General features: G+C 36.1%; 1 protein-coding gene across 1 annotated transcript; it reads right to left on the bottom strand.

Annotated features, from left to right (window-relative positions):
- Positions 1-12,584: 12,584 nt before the first annotated feature.
- On the bottom strand, positions 12,585-14,893 carry CXCR1 (C-X-C motif chemokine receptor 1). The gene has a single exon (XM_051991050.1). The coding sequence runs from the start codon at positions 14,891-14,893 to the stop codon at positions 13,841-13,843; it is 1,053 nt and encodes a 350-aa protein (XP_051847010.1). The 3' UTR covers positions 12,585-13,840.
- Between the last annotated feature and the right edge of the window lie 9,183 nt (positions 14,894-24,076).

The raw sequence follows: 24,076 nt of genomic DNA, 5'->3' as shown, positions 1-24,076 counted from the left end.
AGTGGAAAGAATTAGATTTTTTTTTTGATTTAGAGTCAATAGATTAGAGTTCAATTTGGGCTCTACCTCTTACTAAATGTGTTACTTTGGAAGTCACTTAATGTCTCTGATCCTCAGTTTCATCTGAAAAATGGCAGCATATTAGTACCTATGCTGCCTAACTTACAAGGGTGTTGTGAGAAAAATTATAAGTCTTCAAAAAAATCAAGGCATATGCTTTTGGACAATCTAGCTTCCCAGTTTATCAATATTTTAAATTTACTCTTCTGTAGTTCTCAATTCAGAAATTCTTGTTCTTTCATTTCTTTTAAACCCATTTTCACTCTTACACTTTTTCACTCCTCATCTCTTAGTTCTTTTGTCCTTCTCTATCTTCCTAGTCTTTCATTCCTACTTAAGCCTTTTTCTCCTTGACCATTGCGACCTTGCGAGTTAACTATTTCAACAATGCATTATCCTCTACCCTAAAATCTCTCATCTACCTGTCTTTTTTATAATCTTCAATTTAGAGCAATCTCCCTAGCAATCTTCATTTTCCATTCCTAATGGAAAAAAATTCTGGACACTGTTGGAGGAAGCCATGTAAGCCTGCTCACTAGACCTACTTAAAAATTCATGTGATCTAATCTTAACTTAGTCATCACTGATTCATAGCAATACTTTTATTCATTTTGTACTGAACTATCATAGTAGCTGCTGCTGCAAACCTTCTTTCAAGCTCTGAATGTGACATACATATTCCCCAACTTGATTCTCTTACTAGATAACCTCAAGTGAGGTTAATTCAAAGACAAAGCTAATGCCATATGTCAAAAATACAGAAAATACAAAATAGTGTGCTTCGGTCTACATTCAGACTCTATCAGTTCTTTCTCTAAAGATGGATAGCATTTTTCAATATGAGTCCTTTGAAACTGTCTTGGATCATTGATCACAGTACTAAGCCATTTATAACTGTTCATCATACAGTACTGTTGTTACTCTATACAAGTTTCTCCTGGTTCTGATCACTCTACTTTGCATCAGTTCATATAAATCTTCCAGGTTTTTCTGAAATCAGCCTACTCATCATTTCTTCTGGCACAGTAATATTCCATTTCAATCATATGTCACAACTTGTTCAGCCACTCTCCAAATGATGAACATCCCCTCAATTTCCAATTCTTTGCCACTATAAAAAGAGATGTTATAAATAATTTTGTACAGAAAGATCCTTTCTCCTTAAAAAAAAAAATCTCTTTTGGATATAAACCTAATAGTAGTATTGCTGAATCGAAGCTTATGCAAAGTCAAACCTACCTTTCAAATGTAATTTCTCTTCAATGGCAACTCAAAGAATTACCAAGGGCAAGTCATTTAGTCTTATTTATTTCAATATCTCCATAAATTAAACTGGAATTAATAGTGCCTTTCTCAGAGAGATGTTGAGAAGACAAAACGAGCAAATGCATGTATAATGAGTGAACTGGCTGGCTACTGATGACCCAATGCTTAGAACATTCATTGTATTTGCCTGTCTTGGTGGGTGAGACATAACATGCAGAGTATACCTGCCTGATTCCAACTCAAGACTTATCTTGTCAATTAGCCACAATGTATTTATAAATACATGTCACCTGATCTTAGGTGAAAGGGCATCTAGAGATAGAATTGACTAGATTCTGATCTTATGAACTTCGATAAGTTAAAAGTGTTATAAATGGTTCCCTCAATAACTGAAAATTAATTCTTAAGAAGAATCAGACAAATTGAGGTTAGGAGTGACTTGTTGATTGCTGATGCTGCATCCAGAAAAGAAGTTACTAGAGATTCTGTAAAGGGATAAAAGGACTCCTGAGATCAAGAATCTTGAGGTCAAACTCAGCCTCACATGTTCCCCCATGTGTATTTCATTGCCTTTGTGCCTTAAATTTCTATTTATTTTGCCCAGGAACAGAGTGTATGCAAAGGAGAGACTCTTGACAGCACTAAAACAAAAACAAAAACAAAAACAAAAAAACAGATCCTTAAGATTATCCCTAGAATACTGAGAGAAATAATATTCAACTGCCTTCTGGGCAATCAGACTGTCAAGAGGAAAGAAACCCGGACAAAATATTATATATGTAAAAACTTTGCAAAACCTAAAATCATAAATAAATATTGGCTATTATTATGAACATGATTCATGTTTTAATGTAGAGCACAATTTGATGTATCAATAACATTTTGTTTTCAATTGTACCTGGAGCCTTTAACACAGTCTTAGTTGGTAACCCCTCAAATCAATGTTCTTGAGAACAGTCAACAATCACCTATTTTTTTTATTATAGGTTTTTATTCACAAGTTATATGCATGGGTAATTTTACAGCATTGACAATTGCCAAACCTTTTTCAACTATCACTTATTAAGTTCCTATTTTATGCCTGACACTACGTACCAAGTGCTAGAATAATAGTAGAATCACAATAATAATATTAGTAAGGATAATATTTGCTCAGAGTAAACAAAATTGATGGACATCTTGGTGCAGTGAATAGCACACTAGGCTTGGAATTAGGAAAACTGATTTTCCTGAGTTCAAATCCAGCCTCATGACCTTAGGCAAGTCATTTAACCCTGTCTGCCTCAGTTTCCTTATCTGTAAAATGAGCTGGAGAAGGAAATGGCAAATCATTCTAGTATCTTTGTCATGAAACCCCAAATGGGGTCAGACATGACTGAAAAAAAAAAAAAAAACACCAAAGATCAACAACACAGATAATAATTATGAGGGCCATGACTTCATACTTGGTCTAATTCTTTACCAGATCTTTAAGAGATGATTTTGCCTGGCTGTCTGAGAAGTCTAGAGTCTCTCCACATTGCAGTAAAAGTATGTTCTTATTCATGTTTCAAGATTGTTTTTTCTCCTCAAATAAAATTCTTTATTCCTCTTCTTTAATTGTCCCTTCACTCCTTCTCCTTTTCTTAAGCCCCCAGACAGCTGCTCCTTTTCTCTGACCCCCCAAATCCCTCCTCATCCTCTAATAACATTTTCCCCTTTGTTCTGAGGGATATAAAAAGACATGTGTAGGTTATCCCAAGTCACAACCAGGCAATTCACATTTTAGATAAAAAGCTGTTAAAATGCTCATTTATATATAGTAAAACAAAGCTCAGCATGTTCTATCAAACTTTTTATTTGCTAAGTATCAACCATGTATCATGTGCTCTCGTATCTCAGATTGGAATACAAGCCCTGCCAGGCTTCCTAAACAATGGCAAAACTTACAAGACAAGCACAGTCAGGAAAAAAGTGGGTTGTGATATGGTTTCCCCAAATCATATATGTGGTTTTAAAAGGCAAGGACCATATCTTATATTCTTCAGAATCAGTGAATGAGCATGAGCAGGGTATACTGCAGATGCTCATTTACTAGTAACTGATAAGTAGTTAGACTAGATAGCATCTGGAGAACCTTCTTTCTCTGAGTTTCTGTGATGAGGAGTGATCAAAACTGAGTGCCCATAACCACTGTATACTGGTCTTAGGAAGAGGAGGATAGAGGACTAAGACGCAATTTGCCAACAGATTGTCTCAAGAGGTCATGTAACTTTTTCTCTTTTCCTTTCCTCCCATATTTATCCTCATTTTTGTTCCTCATGAAGCAAGTTTTAGAAACCCCCTGTCTCCTAAAGAGCCCACAATTTTAACCTAAGGCAGATTAGTAATGCTTTCAAGATCTCTCCATAATATTCCATCAACACAAATGGAATAGAATTCAAATTCAGTGGGCTCAGGTCCAGGAAGATTAGGGAGACAACAGAAAACTGAGGCACACTGAGAATTCTATCCTATTTTAGGCTCTGCCCTCCCAGACCTAGATAGCCAAAACAAAGAAAGAACATAAGGGGCTTTGAAGAAGTCCATCATTTACCAATAAAAGTGGGAGGTTGCCCAACAGAAATAACATCTGTGTCAGCTTCCTTCACTGTAAACAACTAAACCTGATTTCCCATCAGTGAACCCAGTTCTGCCCTGAGAAGTGCTCAGGGTATGAGAAAGTCTATGTTGCTGTTTCCCAAAAAAAGAATAATAAAAAGTTTCATAATTTTACTTTCTCTCCATAGGTCTTAAATATTATCCATATAAGAATGCATGACAAAAGCAAGGTATATGTTTAACTTTGATAAGGTGATTCTTAGAAATTTCTGAGGACCAAAAAAAAAAAAAAAAGCTTTTAATTACTGAAACCATGAAAATGATTTAAATTATAATAACTGAGACTTGGAACATCAGAGAAAGTAGAGAATAAGGAAACCTCAGAGTTAATATAATTGTCCATAGAGTCAGCGATGACTCAGAGTAAAAACAATTTGGTGTCAGAGTGGTGTCCATCAAGCTGAAAATAGGATAGGAATATGGGAATGAAATTCTAAATTAATTTAGTTATTTATAACCTAGGTAAAGTTGAAACTTAATGGCATGTTCCAGGTTTTCAGAAATATTTTACATTAAGAAAATCCTAACTATGAAAATCCTTAAAGGCACAAGAAGTAAATTACAGAGTGATTAATCATATAACAAATGGGTCCTTCCATTTACAAAAGAATTCAGCTGTTTTATAAATTGTTCATTATTTGACACAGGCTGAAAGTCAGAGAAACTTCAAGTAGTAAGAACTGCTGTCAACTAAAACTCAGACACCAAAAATGCCAAGATATTAATCAATTTCCAAAAATTACTTACATTTTTTTTCAGTAGAGTATCAAATAAGCACACCTATAAACCATACTTCTGTGTCTAATTCTGTGCCACAGTATTAAAGGGAGTTATATGGATGTAAGGATAAAGTCAAATTAGCCCCACTTTAAATAATGATACCAAATACAGATGAGTGAAGGGAGAGATTGGAACAAATCACCTATAGATATAGAAATTCCAATTTTTTGACTTGGAACAAGAGCAATTAGTGGAATCCTCTGATCTGCTGGACAGGAGAATCTCTTATGGAAATGGTCATGTAGTCTAGCCCTTTCTTTATGGCAAATTTATTAATCTCTTGCTGGATTTGTTACAGCAATTCTCCATTGTGTCAAATAGAATTAAACACTGTTCGTCTTGGAACATGGGCTCCTGTGGAAGAACCTCCTCCACAGAAAATTATAAAAAGCATAGAAAGACCTCCTCCCTCTTTTTTGAACATACTACTTTGGGATTCTGGCAGCTCTCCCTTGGATTTCCAGCAAAGAGCAAAGAGAAATTCTCTCCCTTCTTTCCATCAGCAGCAATAGAAATTATAAACACACGGAAACAAATCTCAGACCAGATTTCCTGACTTCAGGGTATCCAAGTGGCAGAGTAGATAGAACACTGGGTCTGGAGTTAGGAAGATTCATCTTCCTGAATTGGAATCTGATCTCAGACACTTCCTAACTGTGCGAACCTAGCAAGTCACTTAATCCTGTCTTTCTCAGTTTCCTTATCTATAAAATGAGCTGGAGAAGGAAATGTCAAACCACACTACAGTATCTTTGGCAAGAAAACTCCAAATTTAGTTCCCAAGGGTCAAACATGACTGAAAAATAACTAAACCTATTTCCTGGCTCCAGGCCTCTACTCTATCCCCTGTGCCACCTTTTTGCTCCTTCACCATCCTGGTTTTTATCCTCTTCTGGATATTTTTTAGTTTCTCAATATTATTTAACAAATGGGATTCCTAGATATGAGCACAATCCTTTATAATATAAACATCCTCAGTCACTTTCCTCTAAACACTCAGTATTTTTTGCACATTTAATTTTGCTGAATAGATAACTCTTGGCTCGTGGCTGAGGACTTTTTGATTTTTTTATAATTCATGCCCTCAAGGAGTTTACTTTTTAAGATTTTTTAAATTTTTTAGTTTTTGATATTAAATTTTATAAGATTTTGATTTCCATTTTGTCTCCCTATCTCTCCTCACCCCTTCCCAAAATGGCAAAGAATGTTATATGTTATACGTGCACAATCATATTAAGCATATTTTCACATTAGTCAGGGAGTATGAAGGGAAGATGTAGTGAATGGAGCAGGAAAATCTTAATAGTATTTTTCACTTAAAAGCATTTTATTTTTTTCCAGTTATATGTAAAGGTAGTTTTAAATATTCATTTTTGTAAGATTTTGGGTCCCAAATTCTTCTCCCTTCTTTATTTCCTCTCTCCCTAAGACAGTAAGCAATCTGATATAAGCTTTGCATGTTTAATCATATTAAGCCTATTTCCACATGAGTTATTTTGTGAAAGAAGAATGATAACAAAAGGGAAAAACACAAGAAACAAAAAAAAATTTTTAAGAGAAAAGAGTATGCTTTCACCTTCATTTAGACTCCATACCATTTTCCACCATGAGTCTTTTAGAACTCTTTTAGATCATTATATCGATGAAAAGAGCAAAGTCTATCATACTGGATCATCTACTCAATGTTGTTACTGTGTATAATATTCAAGGAGCTTACTTTCTAATGGAAGAGATAAAATGTAAACGTTTATGCATAATATATATATAGAATAGATGGAAAGTAACTTGAGAGAGATGGCTACATCAAACATGTTTTTTTTTTTTTTAAGTGGTGATTGCTATTCAAAAGTTGGTTTCCAAAATATTACAACTTCTGTGATACAGTAGCAGCTCCAAGGAACATCGTGGGATAGATGTTTCTTGCAACTCCAGAGACTCTAATGCAATAGAGCATAACAAATGTAAGATAACTGGAAAGGTGGGAAGCAGTGGGTCCTTCACAACCTGGGGGCTTCCTCCCACGTCCTTCCACTTTTCTTTTGTTCTCTTATCCAACAAAATCAGTCTTTTATCCTGGCTCACATAACACACTCATCTGTGCTTTTTCTCTAGTTTTTCCTAGGTCTGGGATGCTCTTCTTCTTCACCTCAGCTTTCTTATTTCTTTGACTTCAAAACACAGCCTAAATTCTGTCTTCGGCATGAAGATTTTTCTAATCTGGAAAGACTTAACATGAACTGATGCTGAGGAAAGTAAGCAGAAGAACATTGTACATAGTATTGGTGATCAGCTGTAATAAACTTAGCTCTTCTCAGCATTACAGTAATCCAAGACAATTCCAAAAAATTTATGATGGAAAATGCCATCCACATCCAGAAAAAGAACTATGGAGTCTAAATACAGATAGAAGAATACTATTTTCCCTTTTTAAAATTTGTTTTTCGTTTTTTCTTTCTTGTTTTTTTTTGGGGGGGGGGGGTTGTTGTTTTGATTATTCTCTCACAACATGATTCATATGGAAATAGGTTTAACATGATTGTACTTGTATAGCCCATATCAGATTGCTTGCTGACTTGGGGAGAGGGGATAAAGAAGGAGTGAGACAAATTTGGAACTCAAAATTTTACAAAAATGATTGTTTAGAACTATATATGTAACTGGGAAAAAATAAAATATTATTAAGTAAAAAAAGTAAGAAGATTTTCCTTCTCCAACACCAACTACTCACTATATTTTCCCTTCATACTTCTTAACTTGGGGTGCCTTCTTTCTGAGATTGTTTAGTATAATTTGTTTGTACATTGTCACCTCCTTTAAAATGCATCTCTTTAAGACAGGGATTTTTCCCCTTCTTTTGTATCCCCAAGCCATAATATCTGGCACAAAGTGAGTATATCATAAGTGCTTTTCAATTGATTAATTAGTTGGTTGATAAATGAAAGGCACTCAGCATAAGGATTGCATTTCTTAGGCCTCCTTTCCTTATTAATGTGCTCTGCTCCACAATCTCTTTTCTAAAAGTTGAAGGAGAGGCTCCTTTTTGAGGAAGACATCCCTGGTTGTTTACAGTAATGGCACAGAGGTAAGGATGTGGCTTCCGAAATCTCTATTAGGTAACAGGAAAGGCATCATATTTCATGGTGACTGAATTTCTTCAAAAGTTCCTTTGCTCTTCCGGTTCTACCCTCATACCTTCTTCTCTTGGTGTCCCTACCTTCAGTTTTGATGCTGGCTAGATCAGTCAGCCATCAAAGCATACAAAATATTCACAATTTCAGGCTGAAGCCAGACCTTTATCTTTAAATTCATAGAAGTTGTTGAATTGGTTAAACTATGATGAACTAAAGAGCCATGATATTCCAAAGCCCCCTGCTTATATCTAGCTGTCATATACAAGAGGTAGCCTTCCATGAATTAGAGGTAGGTCTAATGAAGGTCAGTCTTGGTCGATGGCAGCTCCAGACTGCATAATTATTTCTCAGGATGTAGGACCAATGAGTTAAATTGGAAAGAACCCCAGAAGCCACTGAGTCCAGCTCTTTCATTTTACAGATAAAGAAGCTGAAACATTAATTGACTTGCCCATAGTCACAAAGTCAGCATGACTGAATAACACAAAGCTGGAATAGAATAGTATTAACATTTTCTGTGTTTTAGGAACACAAAAAAATCAAAAATAAAATGAGGGGGAAAAGAGGACTGAATGTGAGTTGAAACTCATTACTACCAATTATGATGCCATTCATATGACTTGCAGGCATGCAGGGTAGTAGCTGGAATATCTAAGGAAGGAGGGAAAAGATCATTGATTGTTGATAGATAGTATAGTTCTCATAAGACTGGACATATTGATCTTAAGACCACAATGATAGTTTCCCCTTAAGGGAGATTGTAGTTTAAAGAATCCATGCATGGAAACCACTATTATAAAATTAGGCCTGTGTTCTCACAGTGGACTTAAGTTTATCCTGCTGTCCCCTTATGAGAAACTGTAAACTTATAGACATGTTCATGGAAAAATACAGACAAATATTTTTTGAAAGTTAGTACAGCTGTGTCTCCCAAATATTTTGTCTACCACCAGCTTGTTTTTCTTTCTGATCCCAAACTTCAAAAATAATATTTTACCCTGACCCACCCATATGTGAATTGGTCAACTTTGGTAAGTCACCCAAAATCAGATATAAGAACTTCAGTCTCAGAAAGGCATTTTGGAGTAGCCCCTTCCTGCTGGATAGACCCCCATGTTTCTGTGCTTCCCAGTGCAGTGCTACTCTTATGTGAGCTATACTCTGTGTTAGTGTGTGTGTGCCTGAGTTGTATCAGCTCCTCTTTTCTCTCTCCCCTTCCCCTTTTTCTTATTGAACTGAATCCAATTGTTTTACATGTTATTCTCAGCATTCAAACACATCAAGCGGTTCTTTCTTCCCTCCCCACCCCCCCACTCCTATGTCTCTACTTGGCCTTTGAACCTTTCTTTAGACATAAAACAGGTCCCTGAACAAGTACTGACAGCCACACTTAAGTTGGGGGAATATGGCACTTTGAGACTAGCCATAGAAACCAAGGATCAATAGAAGAACCCTACATTCTCCCAGGAGGTTCTCCCTCATACCAGAACACTGTCATAAAACAAGTTAAGGTAGAAACCTGCTCCCAGTTATGATTCAAATGTCCCTTTTGCCTGAAATTAGCTTTCTTGTGGTTTCAACATCACCAGTTGCAACAGCTTCACTCACTATCACTACTAAACCCCTAATTCTTACATGGTACTACTCACGACTCAAATTTGGATGATTTCTAATCTCTAATAATTCCGAAGCTAGAATTTATAATGAAGTTATTACTGAGTTGGGTTTACTGCCTCAAAATACTTACTGCCCTAGATACTTTGTGAGAAGGAAGTTGCTTACTACTGGTAATAGGCTGATTAGAAAATTTGCTGTCTGCCTTTCTTTTGTTGCTCAAGGACTGGAGACAGGAAGAACAGAGACTTCAGAGGCAAAATAGGATGCACATATTAAAAGTGATGGCTAAATAATGGTAGAGTGTTCTCACTGACAGTTAGTAATATTGCCAAACAAATTCATCTCATGGAGTATTTTAATGCCATTTTTATTAGACCATCAGGAATAAGAAACTGGGAAGATGCTTTCTCTTGGGGGAGTCTCTGAGTAAAAGAAATCTGCTAAGTTTATTCATTTGACTTTCCTATTAAAATGTTAAGTACTGGGGATAAAATTCTATCCTACTCTGCAGGATAATAAGATGGGAATGAGATTAGGAAGGAGGAAGGATGATAAAAAAGAGGGCATATTGGGGGAGAGAGTAGTCTATAACAAAATACTTTTAAGGATGGTCAAGATGAAAGGAGAGAGAAAATAGAATAAATGGGCAGACATACAGTTAGCAATAGTTATTTTAACAAAAAAATTTGAAGCAAGTTTCTCTGATAGGGCCTTATTTCTCAAATATAGAGGGAACTAAGTCAAATTCATTAAAAATAAAAGCATGTCCCAATTGATAAATGACCAAAAGATATGATCTATGCCCAAAGGGCTATAAATTCATGCATATCCTTTGACCTACCAATACCACTATTAGGCATAAATACCAAAAGAGATTTTTAAAAGGGCAGGGGTTGTGCAGCAGCTAGTTGGTGCAGTGGATAATGCACCAGTCCTGCAGTCAGAAGGACCTGAGTTCAAATTTGACCTCAGACACTTCCTAGCTATGTGACCCTGGACAAGTCATTTAACCCCAATTGCCTCAGAAAAAAGGGGGGGCAGGGAAGGAAAAGGACCTATACATACAAAAATGTCTGCAATAGCTCTCTTCTCAGGGCAAAGAATTGGAAATTATGGGAATGTCCATCAATTGAGGAATAGCTGAATAAATTATGGTATATGATTGTCATGGGATATTATTATTTTATGAAAAATGAGGAACAGAAAGCTTTGGGGAGAAAAAACCTGTAATGTCCTCCAGAATTCATGTAAAGTGAAATGTATTGTATGCAATGTAATAGCAATGTTCTGGGATGACCAGCTGTAAATAACTTTGCTATTGTCAGCAGTACAATTTTCACTCTGTCCATTCTGAAGGACTTACAATGAAAAAGCCTATCCATATTCAGAGATGTAGCTGAGTATGTCTGAATGCAGATTAATTTAAAAAAAAAAACTGAAACAAGGTGGGGCTGGTCCTGGTCTAACCATTTTGAAATCAGTTCAGAACTATGTCCCCAACTCACTAAATAATACTGTATACCCCTTTACCCAGCAAACCCTACCCAAGACCTATGCCTAAAAGATTAAAAGAAAGAGGGAAAAGACCCATAAGATGCTACCATTCCCAATCCCCAATTGTAAAAGTCCATAAATGTAATATTGTTTCACTAGAGTAGCTAATAAAGACATTGTCTCCAAAAATAAAATGTCTGGAAAAGTCCTACTTTTAGCCCTTTCCAGCTTACTGATACTTTGATTACCAATTGACCTTTTAGCAAGAATTGATGGGCCTAATAGAGGGAAGTACAAACCTGCTTAGGTTTTTTTAGAGTGTGTGTGTATGTGTTTGTTTGTGTTTTGCTTGCTTTGTTGTTGTTGTTGTTGTTGTTGTTGTTAAAAAGGAACATTTCATTAGGTAGGAAAAATATTTTGAAATAGCTGTAGACATAAAAATATAAGATCAATAAAACTTAATTTAAAAAAAAAAGAAAGGAAAGAAAGAAAGTCAAAAGAAGGAGGAGAAGAGAAAGCAATAAGGGGATCTATTTCACAATTTTACTGAGTATTGAGCCAACCTGGCAGCCTTGATAGGACTATCATAGATTGTTAATCCCTATTTTAAAGCAAATCTCCTTAGCTTCAAAATATGGGGAAGTTGGGAGAAATGACAATTAATTTGTTTTGCAACTTTTCCCAAGAATCCATTGCCATAGCAATGGTTACTGAATATTTGTCAAATGTATCAAATATTGTCAAATATGAATATTTTTCAGCCTTGCTCTGGTTTTAATTAATCAAACAATAAACATTTGTTAAATGCCTACAATGTGTCAAACTGTGTACTAAAAGTTTAAGATAGACAAAGAAGAAAAGATAGTCCCTACCCTCAAAGAGCTCATAAGTTTAATGGAGAAGATAATGTACAATCTAATTGAGGAGATAATACACAAGTAGGTACAAACAATCTACATACAGGATAAATAAGAAATCATTTTGAAAAGGAAGACATTAGAATTAAGAAGGGTTGGAAAAGACTTCCTGTAGAAGATGGAATTTTAGTTGGGACATGAAGGAATCCAGGAAGCCAGATGGCAGAAATAAGGAATGGTTTGTGATTTTTTTCTCTGGCTCCTTTTACAGTGATTTACCCAGAATCATTCAGTTATTAAGTGTCTGAGACTGGCTTTGAATTCAGCTCTTTCTGATTCCAAGCCTAGTGGTCTAACTCTGCCTTTCATCCTAAAATAATTCATTTAGCCTAAGAAATATAGAATATTTCTGTTTACAAGGACATAATTACTCCCAAGTAATCTCCAGTGAGATTCTTTATGAGTAAGGGTAGCCTCTACCTGGATCTCTCCAAGACTCTAACCAGGATGTGGTTAACTGTTTCTAGGATCCAAGTAGGCAGAAGGGAATCCCTCTTTATAGCTCAGTTTACTTTGGCATCTTTTGACATTCAAGAGACTGCAATGAGTTATAAGGTACAAAGAGCTCCTTTGTGTGGGTACTGTATATAGATTGTGAGATGGAATAGCATCCACTGAAAGTAAAAATTCCTCATTCAGAATTTACCACTTTCTTATGACCCAGAAACCATTTGCATTCATACAAACATGGATCTTTATTAGTTTTTTTAATTGGACATGGACAGTGACTCTACTATGTCTCTATGTTGTATAGGTTTATTCATGGACATGGTACTTAGTTGGGAGGCATTGAGAATACAGGGATCATAGTTCCATTCAACATCCAGCCCAGAGTACTTCATCAATAATTTTGTCTAATGATGCTGACAGCTATGTTGATAGCAGCAACCAAAAGCATGAAGAGACCAAGAAACATGGTCATTCTTTTCTAATTGATGATCTTCCAAAAGAAATCCTTCAACAAAGCTAGCCCCTTAGTCATGTATAACTTTCAAAGAAAAAAAGTTTTTCCAAGTGACATTCTTAGATCATCTTGAATTTAGATATTTGGCATGAGCCTAAACTCAGTATCCCCAATAGCCACTACAGAAGAAACGAAGTAAGCAAAGGGAACAGGACCAGTGTTTAGCTTAGGGTCATAGATTCTGAGTTAGAAGAGATCTTAGAGACCATCACCTACTCCTCCCCCTCAACTTTACAGATGGGGAAATTAAAGCCCAGAGAGCTAAGTGACCAGCCCTGAGTCACACAGCTAGTAAATGTATAAACCTGAATTTGAAGAGAGGTTTTCTTGATTCCAGGTCTGTCACTTCATCTACTTCACTATGCTGCTTTTTGGACGTGGTATGGTTGGATCATGACATGTCTTTTATGCCAATTTCCCAAGATATTCTTCTGGGAAATTTAGATTACAGGCCGCATAAGCAGAATAACCTCCTAAGCCAGGATTGCTGACATCGATTTATTTCATGCCTACTATTTTTAAGTGCCTACTTTATTTTTTACATTTATCAAGTGCCTAGTACATTCCAGGGACTGCATAAAACACTGGGAACATAAAGACCAAAAAATATATATATGCCTTGCTTTCAAGGAGTTCACTGATAAACAATTATGGACAAATCAGATATAGACAGGATAAATTGGAAGTAATCTCAAAGGGAAGGCACTAAGGTTAAGGAGGACAGACATTATATTTCAGGCATAGGACATGAAGAAAATTATGACAACCACCACTTGATCTCTAAAAAGCTGTCTCTAGGCCTGCTTTGTGCAGCTCCAGCTATTTACAATTTAAAGACAAATACAGTAAAATTCTGTTAACAGTTTTCATCCTCGCATTCTAAATTTCATCTTCCAATTTCATCAATCCAATGACTTCTTATTGGTAGAATTTTTTATCCAGGTTGTTGAGAAATGCTGAAATGATGATACTCAGACAGCAGCAGAAACAGAAGAAGAGGCAAATGATGAGGATGAAATATTGCAACGGGCCAAGAAGTCTTTACTGACTATGCCATGGGCAGCCAGGATTTTAAGGAAGCTATGGCGGAATTTATGACCGATGAAGGCATAGATAATGGGGTTGAGGCAGCTATGGAGGAAGCCCAGTACCTCAGTGGCATTTATGGCCTGTTCAATCGCCTCCCTTCGTGGGCAAGTGTCCTCAATTAGGTGGGTCCTCAGGAGGGTGTCAGTGACCAGCACCAGGTTGTAAGGAAGCCAGCAGAATAAAAACACAAGCATTACGGCAAAGATGACCCTCATGGCCCGATGCTTCTGCCCCGTGTGCGTCTCAAAAAGGGTGCGCATGGTGAAGCCGTAGCAGAAGAGCATGACCAGTAGGGGCAGGACAAAGCCAAAGGACTGGGGCAGGATCCTCAGTATCAGCCGCCCTTTATCAGTACTGTTGCCAATGTTCTCATAACAGACATAGCCATATATGTCTGACTTGAATGCTTCACGGAAGAAAACAATGGGCATGGACAGGAGCAAGGACAGAACCCAGATGCCCATACAGATGAACTTTACCCAGTGGCGTTTCTGAGTCAAAGCACGGGTAGCATGGACTATGGCTAGGTAGCGGTCTATGCTGATGCTGGCCAGCAGCAGAATGCCACTGTAGAAGTTGACCTCCTTCAGAAGGGAAACGCACTTGCAAAGAAATGTGCCATAGATCCATCCTTGCACCTTGGAGGCAGCCCAGATGGGCAGTGACAGGGCAAAGAGCAGGTCAGCTATGGCCAGGTTGAGCAGGTAGATATCCGTGACTGAACGGTTGAGCCGGTTGTAGAGGATGACAAGCATCACCAGTGAATTTCCCAGCAAACTCAGAAAAAACACAAGACTGTAAACAACCATTACAAAATACTTGTCCAGTCTCCAGGAGTCCTGGTTGCAAGGAGCAGCATCAGTTGGTATAATATCAGTATAATTGTCAAATTCAGAACCCCAAATTTCCTCACTTACAATGTACTTTTCAGCCATGTCCTGTTGAAAATGTCAGAAAGAAAATATAATCAATTTCCTTGAGTTTAATGAATTCTTATTAATAGTGGTTGTGAATACATTGTAAAAAAAAAAATGAACTACTTGAAAAGTCTTAGGAACTCTGATTAATGTAATGACCAACTATGATTACAGAGGACCAGTGATGAAGAATATTACCCACCTCCTCACAGAGAGGTGAGGGACTTAGTATGTAACACACCTATTTGGACATAGCAAATGTATGAATTTATTTTGTTTGACTATTTATATTTGCTACAAGAGTTTTGTTTTTACTTTTTTAATAAGGTAGGAGGTAGAAGAAAAAGAAAATTAACATTTGCAAATTTCAAATTTTTAAATGTAATTTTAAAAAACAAAGTGTGTACAAGTATGTATGTGTTTTTTTTTTTTTTAGGGGGACTGGTATTGGAAAAATTGACAAAGGCCTTTCTAAAAAGAATTCATATATTTTGTGTCAGCATCTTTTACACTTTATTAACTAAATGTCCCAGCTTTAGAATGGGTTAGAACTAAATATGGGAAGATAGCCTTAATCTAATTGATCTCTTTCAACCTCAGTTCTAGAATTATAACAACCCAACCCCACTCACTCTCAACTCTGCTTTTTAGCCCTTTTTTATCTGCACTTCTGTACCCAACAAACAAATGGAATTAGGAAGTTAAGAAATGCCCAACAAGTCCAGGACAAAACCAACCATAGAAGAAATTGTTTAGTGGTCAAAGGTGACCCTGGTCTCCTTCCCTTTCTTATATCCTTTTGTCCTTTGTGATTTCTACTCCTTTTAGATACCAGGAAATCACCATGATCTCTTGTCCCTATCAAGTCTTGCTCTCAAGGAAGAAACTACTATTCATCATTTATACTTCAATTAAAAGGGAAATTTTTTCTCTATTTGAGAAATGATAGATTATTCTCTATTAAGGGAAATGTGTATCAGATTATTTGCTCTCTTAGGAGAGAGGGAGGTAAAAAGGGAGGGAGAAAAATTTGAAACACAAAGTCTTACAAAAATGAATGTTGAAAACTATGTATTTGGAAAAATAAAACATTATTTAAATGTATATATTAAAAGAAATGTGAGCATTTGGGAGGATAGTACACTATTCCTGACCTGTCCCATGAAATCAAGTTTTAACAAAAAGTAACCATGTCAGGAAAAAGAATAATAAAGCTAGATTTAAAGATAGTTTCTGTTCTTGGCTTTGCTACTGACCAGCTGCTATGACTTTGATCAAGTTTCTTCTCTAAGTTTCAGGTTTCCAGGTAATTTTTAATATTATGTGTCTATAATAAATTAATTTCAACCAATTGTAAAATATATAAGGATTTTTCAATCATTTATTTATTCATATAAGCATGATAAATAAATCTTACTAATACTATTTCCAAAGGTCACAAAACACTTTTTCTCATAATCCTGAAAGGTAGAAAAGGTAAGAATCATTATCCCCATTTTGCAGATGTAAAAACTAAGGCTTAGAGGGCTTCAACAGATACTTATTGAACTCAATAGAAAACTTTCATTTGAATAGGAGACAAACTCTTAAGACAAAGGAGCCAGTATCTAATTTGTGGCAACTGGGGCAACTGTCCAAAAAGGAGAAATTTTTTTTTGGATATGACTTTCTCAGTGTCACCAATTCTACCTTTCCATCTCTGGTCCACATGCCAGGAAACAATTAAGTAAAAAGCAAGAGTGGGAAATCAAATCCCAGAGTAAATTCCCTAACATTCAGAAAAAGACCCCCAAACCAGAGCTGGCTTCTTACCTGTACTATCTATACAGCGTCTCCTCCTGTTCTCCCAGAACAGATTCACAGTAGAGTTTGAAAAAAAAAAAAAAAAGTGTCTACATCTAGGCGGAACATGATGACTATAAAGGAAAACCACAAACCCATCCCTCCCTTCTGGGCTTTGCCCCACCTCTGGAGAAGGAAAAGAGGACCTAGACAGTCTTCTCCACTGAAAAATGTATCACTTCTCTATTCAAAGAAAATGCAGCATATAAATAGGAGCTGAAGTTGGAGAAAGAACCATGATGGGACCAAGCACATGGTCCATACCTTGGTCAGTGAGAGTCAGCAGTAACGCAGTGGGGGGAAAAAAGAAATGATTAGATTTGTAGTCTATGGACTTTATATAGAAGCCCAGCTCCATAATTTAATAATTGTGTGATGTTGGGAAAGTCATTTCCTCTTGTCTTTCTCATCTGCAAAATGAAGACTGGGAAGGTCCTTTCCAGTTCCAAATCTGTGATCCTACAATCTCCTTCCAGAGTTTGCCTCTGATGAAGACTTGTCTTGATTTATGGTCACTGCCACTTATCAATGCCTATCCCGTGGGGTCATTTTGTCTCACACCTGAAGTCAACTTAAGGTCTTCCATTAAACTCCATTACAGAAATTTCCATACTCACCACCCCTCCTTCTGATAGCACTCTAATCAGTCTGATTGATCTTACAATCTCCCAGCCTGACTCAGTAGAATATTTAAAACAAACATATCTATAATGCCTTTAAGGTGTATATAGCATTTCCTCCTCCCTACAACATTCCTGTGAGCTCAGTAGTACAAATATTAGTAGCCCCATTTTTTACAGAAAGACTTGAAACTGAAGTTTGGAGGAGGAATGGCTCATTCAACCCATGTATCTAAACTCCATATCCAGAATTCTATTTTGACTTATCTGAAAATCAAAGTTACACCAGCAAGAGCAGACAGCAATTCCCTTCTGGATTTGTTTTCCACAGCATCCCCAAAGATAATTCTCCCTGAGGCCAGAAATTCTTCCAGCAGCTACCTATTCATTCATTCTTTAGGGTAAAAAGTCATTCCTTGGGCTCTCTTAAAATCAAACTTCACTGAGTGGGTAACATTCATTCCTTAACCACTTGGTGCAATGGAAACCTTTTAGAGAATTCTGAAAGTAAAAGAGCATAACAAGAAAAGAGACTTACTTAGAAAACAAACTTCCTGCTCCTCAATTGTGCTGAGAATCTATCCTACCTAAAGAGGATTTTTGATACTGTATATATACTCCTGTATCAGGAAATGTTCACCTCTTTTGCATCATGAGTCTCATTGTCCATTTAGTAAAGCTTAGGGATCTCTTCTCAGAACCATGCTTTTGAATGCATAGAATAAAATACATAGGATTACAAATGAATCCAATTTTATTGAAATATAGCTATCAGTGGGGCAGCTAGGTGGTGTAGTGGATAGAGCATCAGCCCTGAAGTCAGGAGGACCTGAGTTCAAATCTGACCTCAGACACTTAATACTTCTTAACTGTGTGACCCTAGGCAAGTCACTTAACCTCAATTGCCTTAGCAAAAAAAAAAAAAAAAAAAAAAAAAAAAAAAAAAAAAAAAAAAAAAAAAAAAAAAAAAAAAAAAAAAAAAAAAAAAAAAAAAAGAAAAGAAAAGAAAAGAAAAGAAAAGAAAGAAATATAGTTATCAAAACAATTTAATACACAGAAGTTCATGGATCCCAGGTAAAGGATCCTTGGTAAGGCTGTTGTGCCATAGTTTCCCTGAATTGTTCTGCCTCAATTCCTTAATAGTTCTGCCTCAATCCCCCTGGTTGCAATCTCCCCTATCTCACTAGAATTGAGATAATTAGGTCTGTGGAGCTCTGGCATTCCAAAAGAATCATAAAACTCCAGATGTTCTATCTCAGAACCTAATTGGCATCCTGTACCTCTATCTCTCTAGACTTCCTGTCTCTAGCTTAATACATCCTTCACTTCCAATTTATCAGAATTTATGGTCCTATCCCCAACCTATCAGAACCAAATTTATGGTCCCTGTCTGGAAATTCCTGTGCTCACCAGCTTTCAGACTCCATCCCTTGCCTTTGTCTTCCCTGATCACTTAGAGCCATATAAAAATCATTGAAATCTCACATTCAATGCTGAATTCTTTGAGGCAAAAATCCAATTCAGCCCTGGGGGGAATAATGAATTCTGATCTGCCCCAGAAAATCTCTCCCTCTCAGAAACTCAAATAAAATATTAGGAACTCTCTAATCTTGTCTCAGTTTCTCCAGCATTACAAGACTTAGAGTGATAAAATATAAGTTATTTAATATCAAAGACTATTCCATTTCTTGTTGTTTTTAATTTCCAGTGTCTAATACAGGACCTTAAAGTAGATGCTTAATTAATGCCTGCTGATTGAGTGCTCCATTGTCTTCCCTGCTCCTCTTATTGGAAGCTGCCTCATCTCAAAAGACCTGGTTTTAAGTCTAACCTGTAACATATGCTGACTGCAAGAATGACCTAAGGGAAGTTATTTAACCTCCTAGTATCCTTAGACAATTTTTTAAGACTATGAGTGGAAAAGAAGGTACCAATCAGCATAAGTAGAGTTTCCACACTGACTATTCCCTAAATCATTGTTATCTCAGGCATAGTCTCCATCCCATCTACCCTACTTCAATTCACTTACAAAGCAGTTGGTTGGCTATCACTATTGTCAGTTGCCTCAACCAAAGCTTCTTAACCCATGAGTTGTGACCCTATATGGGATAGAGTAACTAAATGTGGGCATCATGAAATTATGATTTGTTATGAGTAAATGTTTGATTTGTAGACCTACTTTATATACCTATATATCCTGGGTCAAGTAAAAATTTCTTGGGTGATAAAGGAAAAAGTTTAAGAAGGCTTGGTCTAAATCATAACAATTCAGTGGAGTCATGGAGAATCCCTAGCTTCCATTAAAGATCAATCACCGCAGGTCTTTTCCTGATTCCTCCCCTCCATTACTACCCAATAATCACTGTTCCCTCCCTTCCAAAATTATTTGCTTACCTGTATGCATTTTATATCTCCTTATAAGTTTCCTTGAAAGCAGAAATAATTTCATTTTTGTCCCGGTAACCTCAGCACCATACATTGCCTTGCATATAATAGGTTTTTAATAAATGTATTTATTTTAATTGTATTGGTAGAAACATTTTTCTCCCAGACTGGTTATTGTTTCAAAACCTCACTGATAATGTGTTTCTTAAATATGGCTCCTAGATAGCTACTAAAACTGCAGTATAAGGCTAGAGTTATAAATACACTTAGAAACATAGCTGAGACACTAATGGTAACTACATTTGGATTCAGAGAAACAATTGGCAGGGCAATGGTGTCCTGGCTGGATAGCTTTGAAACTCTGTCAAATCAGATTGCTAAACCTCTACCATTAGCTTATTTTAAGATAATAATAATTTATAGGTTGCCTTGAGGTTTGCAAGCACTTTACACATATTACCCTATTTTGTCCCTAAACCAAACTGGCAGGTGAGAAGGGGAACTATGTGCTATTATTATTCCCATTTTTATTTCCTCTTTATTTATTTATATATTTTACTTTTCAATTCCAAACTCTTGCCATCCCTTCTAGTCTTTCTCCCATTCATTGAGAAAGCAAAAAATATGACATACATTATACATATGAAATCATCTGTCTTGAGTTTATATCCCTTTACATTCAAGATCCTAGACCACCTATTGTTTTAGTCCTATCTCAATAAGCTCATTCTAAACTCCTTGAGCACAAAGGATAATGTCTGGACTTCTTTCTCTTCCCCACAGATACTTACACATCACAGGTGCTCAGTAAACTGATTGTTGAATAAATGGATAAATGGACTAAATGAAGAGATTTCCTTGGGAAAGGAATTCTACCCTTGTGTTTTGAGGAAAAAAGAATATAAATGGTAAAAATTCTCCTAATAATGAAGGTTAAAAGATCTGCCAAACCTAGAGTAAATCTTGTGAAAAATCCTGGCAATCCACTACCTTGAGCAATGACTCCAGTAGCCTCGACTTTTCCCTGTACTATTTAATCCTATCCTTTTTTCTTTTCTTATATATTTCTATTTTATGAAGCAAAGGAGGTCATGTTTCTGCCTATTATCTCATTGTTCTGCTTTGTTATCTTCTACAAGGCAAATCTTTTCACTTTCTTTGAAAAAATAATCAGAATCTAAGAGGTAGCCTATGTAGACAAGATTAATGATGACAGATACTCTTCTTAGTTCTTAGCTCTGCTTCTTTGCCAATTCTCCCACAGTTCTCTATACCTACTAGTACCTCAGCTTTCCTTCCCTTCAGCCTTGAGGGATTACATTTGCTCACCGTTACCACTAAATCAACCAAATATTTCCAAGCATAGACAAGGAATTGATTTGTTCCAGAGTTCAGAACCAGCTAAATCAAGGGTTGTAGTTCCAAGAAAATTCCAGCAGGGGGAAACATTAACTATAAATCCAACAATGGACTAAAGACTCCTGGGATTGGATTCATACCCACATCTCTAGCCCCTTTATTCCTAAGAAGACCCTATGGACCTACAAAATATGATTCAGAAAGCTTTTGAGATTTTCTGTACAAATTAAAAAATAGCAATTTATTTGGACTTAATTTTTTTCTTATAAAACATCCCAAAGATCCATATTTAAAATTATTTATCAAAAACATAAAATTATTTGATAGATTCCAATATTTTTTTTAAATTCAGTTTTCTATTATAATCTGTTAAGGAAGAAACAGAGAGAGAAGAGAATGAGGGAAAAAAAGGAGAAGGAGGAAGAGGAGACAGGAAAATTCAGAGAAATACAAGAATAAAATGAGAGAAAATATCAAAATAAAGAAAGAGAGATAAAGAAAGAGACACTAACCCTGCATTCCTGTTATAAATATAGCCTATTTATAGTGTATAATGTTTCTGGAAGCATACCCATTTAAAATATTTATATACCTAATAATTCTGCACTAAACTTTATAAAGGGAAATCTTAAAGCCCAGTAATAAAAAAAAAAAATTAGTAATCATGAGAGATTAATACCTCATTATCAGAATATGAAAAATCTAAAAACAGCTCTCTTATTTTTTTAAGTAAGAGATATCTTTATTTTGGCAATGAAATATTCTATCAATATCAAAGACTCAAAATCTCATATTTACAAGAGATCTTAGAGATCATCTAAACCACTGATTCTCAAAATCACTGTATAGCAGTGCTCAATTCACATTTAAATTGATATTTTAGTCGTGTTTCTCCAATGCAAGCTTTATCTAGGCCACCTTCCTGTCATTTGTCATTGTTGTACCTTTACAAATCAAACATTCAGAAAATACATCCTGTGGGAATTAAACTATTCAGCTTTAAGACTTCTCCCCTGTGGCTGGCTATCATGGATGTGAGAGCTCACCATATCTGGCTAGCACCACATCCAGCTATGCTTCTCCTTAACCATATTCTTGACATCTACTCTGCCCACCTTATCATCTCCTGTTTTCTACCTCTTCCTCTGAGAACAGTAATCAAATTAATGCTATCATTGCTGCTAGGAAAAATGTGTCCATTGGCTCTGCTTGCCATCTCAGTGATTTTCCAGACCACAACATCCCTCCCCAGACACTATTCCTCTCTATGTTTTCAGTCCCTATATTACAAGCAAGATTTTTAAGGATAGAAACTGATATCTATATTTGTATATTCAATTCTCAACACCATGTCTGGCACACAATAAACATCATAAATGTTTTTCACTCATTCTGTACTTGAATGAGTGATTGTTTTTTAGTCTATTTATCTCTATCAAATTTCTATAATTCTAGCCTGAAATTTTTGGATCCTGATTCTGTTCTACAATAAACCAGCTATCCCTCCCAAGTTTAAATCCTCAGAAGAATTGATGGGCCTTTATCTTAGCATTCATTTTTTTAATGGAACAAATAAGTGAAATTGACCAAAATAGGGTTGAAGAGAGAACTTTACAGTATTCTATAATTATTCCATTAGTCTAAACATTGCCTTTTAGCATTTCCCTTCTTCTAAATGTCTAGAAACCCTGCTTTAAAAAAGAGAAATTAGAATTATCTAGTCCATTCTAATCTTGATAAGCTCATTCTGGCTCTTAGTGATCACCACTTCTTTTCCTAAACATTTACAAGTCATCTTATACATTCTAGAAATTTGACTTCCATTTCAAATAATTTATCTTCTTCCCTTTTTTTGTAAATCAGGGTACTTCCTTTGTAAAACAGTGGTCCTTCACTATAGCTGTCCATTATTTTTGTTTTGTTTTTTGCTGAGGCAATCGGGGTTAAGTGACTTGCCCAGGGTCACACAATAAAGAAAGCATTCAGTATCTGAGGTCAAATTTGAATTCAAGTCCTCCTGACTTCAGGGCTGGTGCTCTATCCACTGCACCAACTAGCTGTTCCTGTCCATTATTTTTTCAGAGACTATCAGCAGCAGCTCAGCCATCACATCCACACATGTACCACATAATGTCATTCTCTCAACTCTAGTGACCTGAACATCTTGAAGGCAGTTAAGAGTTCCTCTGATTATTTTCTCCCTTATTTTATCTTTACCATTTTTGTTCATGTCCACCCAAGTTGAAGATCATTTAGAGAAAACAATAGCAAAAGGAAAGTTGAGAAGGAACATAGCTCATAGGATTATTGGACTTATTGATTAGAGCTGGAAGGAGCTTAGATGAACATCTAGTTCAACTCCCTCATTTCACAGAAAAGGAAACCTAGATCAAGGCAAAGTTTTGAGTCTGGAGTTCTAAATCCCAGACACTTTCTAATTCACTGAACTTGACTTTCTAACCTTTGTCCATTAGAATCTGTTCATCAACTATAAACAGAGGTCCTTTCTGATCTTTGATACTTTATAGTCACTAACAAAGTTTATTTTTTTTATCCCTTTGAGGGAAATTGCTCATCTGAACTTTGTTCTGAACAATTAGAAGAATTGGTTGCAGAAGTGAAAATGGCAGTCACCCTCGGAGGATGTAACCACTGCATTTTAAAGTCAAAGAACTATAAGGATAGGGAAGCTGTGTATTATCTGACATAAATCCTAGATTTGGGGAAAACAGATTTCAATGTGCTTATGAAAATATAGAAAAGATTCTACAAGAGGGCCCACAATGGACCACAAGTCCTAGAGTGGTAGACCTGAATTCATATTCAGCTTGAGATACTGTGGGATTCTGACCAAGACATTTCACTTTTGTTTGCCTCAGTTTCCTCATATGTAAAGTAGGAATAATAATAGCACCTATCTCCAAGAGTTGTGAGAATAAAATGAGATCATTTTTGTAAATCTTTTTAAAAGAAGTTCTACATAAATGCTATTATT

The sequence above is a fragment of the Antechinus flavipes genome, chromosome 3 (assembly GCF_016432865.1).
Source record: "Antechinus flavipes isolate AdamAnt ecotype Samford, QLD, Australia chromosome 3, AdamAnt_v2, whole genome shotgun sequence".
NCBI lineage: Eukaryota > Metazoa > Chordata > Mammalia > Dasyuromorphia > Dasyuridae > Antechinus > Antechinus flavipes.
This window is presented reverse-complemented; position numbering and strand designations above follow the sequence as displayed.